Source organism: Arachis ipaensis, chromosome B07 (genome assembly GCF_000816755.2).
Source record: "Arachis ipaensis cultivar K30076 chromosome B07, Araip1.1, whole genome shotgun sequence".
In the NCBI taxonomy this organism is placed as follows: Eukaryota; Viridiplantae; Streptophyta; class Magnoliopsida; order Fabales; family Fabaceae; genus Arachis; species Arachis ipaensis.
In genome coordinates this window covers 22,300,942-22,308,068 of record NC_029791.2, presented here as the reverse complement: position 1 = coordinate 22,308,068, position 7,127 = coordinate 22,300,942, and the positions used below count along the sequence as shown (strand labels likewise).

The window sequence follows — 7,127 nt, the reverse complement described above, 5'->3', positions numbered from 1 at the left end:
AATTTTTTTTATCCACATTAAAAAAAAAAAAAATTACTCACATAGACATACATGAAAAAGGGATAATGTTACTATATTTTTGACAATATCCAAGAATTGAACCGTTTTCCCAGATTCCGGCACCGGCCAGCGACTCAAAGACAGAAAAAAAAACTATGACAAGTCTTCCAAGATGCTTTCCAAATGCGGCTGCCAACTCCCGGAGCGGCCGCCATTACTCCGGCGATCTCTTCGCCGAGAACATCTTTTGTCTTTAGAAACAATTTCATTTTGAATAGGAACATTTTGGCGTCTACTGTGGTCAGAAGTCTCTTTATGATGATTACTTTTGGTGATAGATGATCCTTTCTTGCAACTGCTGCCATTCATGTGTCTTCTCTTATCAGCTGGTAGCGATGATGCCGGGATCAAGAAATATATGCTTCCCCTCTTAAGCTCCGTCTCCGGCGACAATATCAAAATCCGGCGAACCACGCCTTCAGAGCTTGGTTTGCTTAGAACATGGTTTGGATTTGCCTTCAGAACTTCCCCGGCTGTGATTGGACCTGTGATCTCTTCAACATAGCCATTCAAATGAACTATGCGGATCAAATCTAGTGCTCCACACGGAAGAACACAAGCCAAACAGCACCTTAAGCTATTACCCATTATTATTCTATCTATGAGTATATGTATATATATATATATATATACACACACACACCACAATTGATCTGGGTTTTGAAGATTTAATTTGATTAATCTTGTGGGGGAGTTTATTCTAACTTTCTACAAATGAAATATTGGGGAAGTGTTGGAGGGTGAGCGTGTATATATATTGGTGCCAACCATAGATAGGTGGTGGTGGTCATAATAATGCAAAAAAAATGTGGATTTAATAATTATTGTGGAGCTTGTGGATTCAAATTACGAAATTGCCCTTTCACGAATTAAATTAATTAAAAGTTTGTTCGTTTTCTAATAATAATCTTTTATTTGGTTTATGGAGTTCTCAATATACATCATATATATGGTTTCACATCACATGGCATATGATGGTGGGGTTTACTTCTATCTATCATTCAACTACTTATATAGCCGCCTTATTGTGTATATTGCTTGAGAATTATGTTGTGTGGTGTTATAGTAACCCTTGCCAACTCGGCTATGGAATCCTTTTTTTTTTTTTTAAATATCTGAAAATTATGCATTTTGATGGAAAAAATGAAATACGCAAGCTTAATGTGCGTTTTACCCTAACAGCGCAGATATATGGAGTCAAAGGTTTATCGAAAGTGAAGTAGCATGGAAAACACTCATGAATTGACACCATGGTTAGCCAAAATTAAAAGACATGTTTGCGTAATATAGTTCAACAAATAATTTCATCAACAATTGAATTCTTGATGTATGTATTCAAAATGCAAATTATGATCTTCATATTTAGCCTATCATTGTAGCATCATGACATGGGTATTAAATTGCTTTGTTATCACATCCAAACAAGGAAGATTTTTTCTGTGGGCAATGGTCAATAAATAATGCTGATAAAGAAGAGACTTGTTCATTATATAATTTAATTATGGATAATATTAGAAAATTAATACTATAGCAGTCAATTTCGACCAATATTATAATAAGTTGTTAAATAAATTTATTACAAATTCCACTCAAATGTTTTTTTCTTAAGTTTGAATTTCAAATGTTTCTTCTAATTGAGTTCTAAATGTTCTTATTTTTAAGAATTTTAAATATTCTTTTTGGGTTAAATATTAGATGTGCAATAATATTAGCTCGCAAGACTTTTCTCTTTAATTATATGATAACGTTAGGTCACATAATATTTGGTGTATGAGCATTTTTTCAGATTGCAAATTATGTGGGAATTTCAATATGTTCCCGAAATACTCAAACAAAAAAGAAACTGATTTATATGTTATTTGGGTGTCAAATATTGCTCAGGGTGTGTGGTTTATAAGTCCCCTCACGCTAAGGCTAGATGATATAAACGAACATAACTTTAAGTCCTGGCTGGAAAGTTTTATTGTGACAACTCGGGGGAAATTTTGATCAAGGTCGCATATGGAGTTTGGTTATTAGCACGGAACAAAAAATGAATTTTAGGGAAGGAAGTGAGGGATGAAGAACTTGTTTCTAAATCAATGTCGGTGCTTCAGGCATGCAAGAGGGCCACAGAGATAACAACATTCACAATGCAACCTCAAATGCTTCAGCCATCAGTAGCCGAATTGAGAAATGCCATAAAACCAATTTTTTCAAAAATTTAAATCAATAGAAAAAAAAAATACGTAAAGAGTTATATCTCTAATAATAAATAACTTATTTCGCGTCTTTAACTGTGAATAATGCAAGAGAACGACTGTCGCAGCTACGCCACAAACAGCGTTCCAAAATTGCGACGCCCATCACCGTCCGTCGCTCAGAAGCTCTCCGCTTTTGCAGCCACGCATCCTTGCACCACGTCTCTTCTTATTTTTTTTTTTAATAATGTTGGATGTTTCAACTGAAATTTAATCGGAATTCAACCGGTTTAAATAAATTTTAAATAAGATGATTAAAAATTCAATATATAATTTCAAATATTTAAATTCAGTAATTTTAATTTAATAAAATTTTAAATTTTACAATTTTATATAACAAATTATCTATAAAATGATTTTTTAACTAAACAAAACTCTATTCATCGTTAAGTGTTAGTTTTAAGATTTTCATTATAGATAGAGCTTCCAAAGCACATAAATACCACAAAAAAAGTCCCATTCGCGCACTACACACTTGATGAAATCTCATATTACAATAATCTTGCTTTCTTATTTACTACTACTACAAGATTTATATTTTAGGGACATGAACATCATAGATATTACGTAACCACAATTCACAACAAAATGCAAACATAGACTTAAAAACCAAACAGGGGGAATTAAGAAAAAAGTATCTTGTTTAACCAGTGATTTGAATGGGCTTAACATCAAGTTTCTTAACTTTTGCCTCGAGAACAATGACAGTAAGAACACCATTCTTTATGGATGTCTTCACCTGATCCATCTTGGCATTCTCAGAGAGCCTGAACCACCGCATGAACTTGCCACTCACTTACAACATCAGGCATATCCACATTAGAAAACCAGAAAACCAGCAACAAAATTATTCTAGAAAATTAGCAACAACATCATTTTAAAAAATCAACAACTCAGGATAATAAAAAATAATCAAAATCAGTAATTCAATACTATTAACTCAGCAAATCAAGATCACTAAAATAGTAAAATCAGCAACTCACTCAGCATTATTAACAAAAGTACAAAAACAAGCAAAAATAATTCAAGCAGTAGTGTTTACTAGAGGAAGGGTCATTGAGCTCGAGAGAGAGAGAGAGAGCTTCACCTTCCACAACGACGATTCCTGATGCCACCACGGTCAGTTCCACCCAACAGCCACAGCACCCTCCACTCGTTCGGCGATAAGACCTATCGACACGAGGAGATGGGATCCAGGAGAAGAGGATCAACAACGAGGCTGGACGTTGGCTGAGAAGAAGAGTTCATCGGCGATGACAGCGCTAGCACTGGGCGCTAGCTCCTGCTGCTGTTGGTTGAGGAGAAAGGCTGCTAGGGTTCTGTGGAGCACAGAAAGAGGGGATGGGTTCTGTGGTCTAGTGTACGTGAGTGAGAGAGAGAGAGAAAATGGGGGAGGGTTTATGTTTTTTTTTTTTAAATTAAAAACCGAAAAAAAAACCGTCCAGTTTAAGCAGTTTATCGATTAACTGTTGGTTCGACCGATTTTTTGTCAAACAGTTTTACATTTCAACCGAGTCGATTAGATGATTGATTCTTAATTAACTCGATTAAACCGATCGATTCGGTTCAATTTTCAGAATAATGAGATATTTCTTTTCAGTTAATTTTGGATAATTTTTTTAGTTTGTTTGCCGCCCAAGTAATAGTTAATTATTGTTAGCTGATAGCTCAGTTAGTTACCTAGCATGATTGTTTAAATTAAAGTTTAATTTTAATGTACTAAGAATGTAAAATGTTTTACAAAATTATCTAATTGTATTTATCTTAATAAATCGTCAATAGCTTGCATCTGGCAAGATAAACTCTGTCTTACTTTATTTACAATACTGACGTACAATTGTACAGTATAAGAGAGTATGTATATAATATGTTTGTACGTATTATAGTCTAATCTATAATATACATAACATGATGAACAGAATCTAATTATCATTTTCAACCTTCTAATTTCGATATAACGGAAATGAGAAAAATGTTAAACATACTAACGCCGTATGTGATAATTGATAAATTATAAATGTTAAAAGCTAAATTTAATTAACAATTAATAATAATATTCATTTCTTATTTAATTTTATAACATTAATTAAAGAAATGTTAAAATATATATATATTCCGTCAATTATATTTCATTATATATTTTGCTTTTTAGTTATTTATGCGTGGACCAATCCATAATAGTAATCAAGGATCATTTCCAATGCCATAAGCTATGATTGAATGGAATTGGGACCACCGTAGTTTGTCATCTTTTTATTATTTTCAAATAATTTTGTATGAATGACAGATGTATGTATGTTTATGTATATTGTTTTTCTCACATTAAATTGATGATGCCATGAACATGTGTCACCCTATATAGTACATACATGAATTTCATAGTGAGAAGTTTAATCCATGAATAATGTTAACAACACATTAATGGATAAGAAAATTCTGGATATGAAAGCGTGTGAACGCTAGATAGTCATTCAAGAATGGTGCTTCATTTTTTTTTTGTTGTGACTGAAATAAATTAAATAAAAAAAAATAAAACAAACAAAACAAGGAACTGTCTAAATAGAGGGACAGTCCCGTTTAAGACTACTTTTAAACTCCTTCCAAGGTGAAAGAAGCTCCACATGCGAAAGTTGTAACTTCATCTCCATCTTTGCCATAGTATCTGCCACCGTGTTTGCATCTCTCATAATCAAACGAAAGTCAACCCGCCAATTCCAATGCATGATATCTCTTATTTTGAGCACCAGTGGATCAATAAACCCAAAACCATCTTAAGTAACAAGATTAAATGCTTCCACACAATCTGTCTCACAAATAACATCTCGTTGACCCACATCCCAAGCTAAGAGATATCCTCTCCAAATAGCAAACAATTCTCCTTGAAGAATACTATTACTCTCAATCATTTCGTGAGTTATAGACTTTGGCAGCAGACCCACTCCAATACCAACCCACTTCTGGACCTGCTTGTTCATCTGGATTGTAAGAAAGAATATTATCTTTCAGATTTTGAGATAAAGGAGAATAAAGAGTATCCAAATGCCACCTACCAACCGACCAAATATCCTGTATCCGGAGATTCGAATAAGAAATGTGAACATAATCGATCTCATTAGATAACCGTCCTTCTTTCCTCCAGCTAGAAAACCAAAAATTCTGGTTCAAATCTCCAATACACCAAGCAAACCAATCCTTCAACACTTCCCAAGCCTTGCAAAGACACCACCAAATGGGAGAGTCCTTGTTCTTAGGATAACTAAAACAGTCATATAGAGATGATCGGTATTTGGCGTCCAACAATTGGACCCATAGCTTGTTTGGCTGCTGGAAGAAAGTCCAAACTAGCTTCCCAAGAAGAGCAATATTTACACAATAAGGATCTCTAATCCCTAAACCTCCATATTTTTTTGGAGTAACCAGTACCTTCCAACTAACAAGATTCAATCCTCTTCCATCAACTTGTCCTTTCCAAAGAAAATTCCTCATCATAGACTCCAATTTACTAATGATTCCTTTGGGAAAAATAGAGACTTGCATCTGGTACGTGGGAATAGCAGCGACAACAGAATTAACCAAGCAAAGTCTACCAGCCCGATTGAGTAAACTTCCTTTCCAGCTTGCTAGCCTACTCCGAATCTTATCCAGGACACCATTGAAAGCTGAACGAGTCACCCTAGAATGGCTAAGGGTAACTCCAAGATACTTGCCCAAGTCCTGGACAAATTTGATAGAGGATACCCCAGTGAAAACCTCTTTCCTTGTTGCAGAGACATTCTTGGAGCAAAGCGCTTTAGACTTCTCCACATTAATCTTCATCCCAGATGCTTTGCAAAAAGTCTCTAAAACCAACATCACATTTTGCACTTGTCTCTTTGTAGCTTTACAGAATAGAAGCAAGTCATCCGCAAACATTAAGTGGGATATTCTTGGTCCCCCTCTAGAAATAGCAACCGGTTCCCACAAGCCCAAATTAACCTGATGACTAATAAAGCATGCCAATCGCTCCATACACAACACAAAAAGATAGGGTGACATAGGGTCTCCTTGTCTAAGACCTCGGCTAGGAGTAAAGCCATTCAGACGACTCTCATTCCAAAGAATAGATAAGGAAGAAGCAGTGACACAATTCATAATCAAATTAAGTGTAAGAATAGGAAAACCAAAGCTTTTAAGGGTATGAACTAAAAACCTCCGGTCAACTCTGTCATAAGCTTTCTCCAGATCAATATTAAAGGCCAGTGTGCCTTTCTTTGATTTAGTCTTCTTCATAAAGTGGAGGACTTCTTGGGCAATAATGATGTTGTCAGGAGTTCCTCGTCCCGGAATAAATCCTCCTTGAAGCGGGCCAACAATCCCCGCAAGATGAGGACGAAGCCTATTAACAAGGACCTTCGTGATGATCTTGTAAACTACATTGCAGAGACTAATCAGCCTGAAATCTTTCATAGATACCGGTGATTCAACCTTTGGAATGAGAACCAGTAAAGTCTCCAACATTCTCGGATCAAGAGGAACACCGGAGAATGCCTGCTTAACCATCTTCCAAACATCAAGACCAATGATCTCCCAATATTCTTTGAAGAAGAAAGCTTGAAACCCATCCGAACCTGGAGCTTTAAAAGAGTTCATGTGAAAAACAGATGTTCTGACTTCCTCCATAGTAACTGGTGTCGTGCGATTATTGCAAGCTTCCTCATTCAGAGAAGGAAGAGGCACATCACCAAGGCAACCCAAATCAACATCATCCAAATGACAGAATAAGCTTTTAAAGAAAGACTCTGCTTCTTGACTCAGAACCTCTGGATCAGTTTCCCACACTCCATCCTT

At 35.5% G+C, this 7,127-nt stretch overlaps 1 protein-coding gene across 1 annotated transcript; it reads right to left on the bottom strand.

The window, feature by feature from the left end:
• LOC107608009 lies at positions 31–842 on the bottom strand. The gene is made up of 2 exons (XM_016309902.2): positions 706–842; positions 31–668 (listed from the first exon to the last, which is right to left on the bottom strand). Exon 2 carries the CDS (start codon positions 646–648, stop codon positions 154–156), a length of 495 nt encoding a protein of 164 aa, XP_016165388.1. The 5' UTR covers positions 649–668; positions 706–842; the 3' UTR covers positions 31–153.

Coding starts and splice junctions, on each gene's coding strand:
- LOC107608009 (XM_016309902.2), bottom strand. CDS start 648: ATGGGTAATAGCTTAAGGTGCTGTTTGGCTTGTGTTCTTCCGTGTGGA.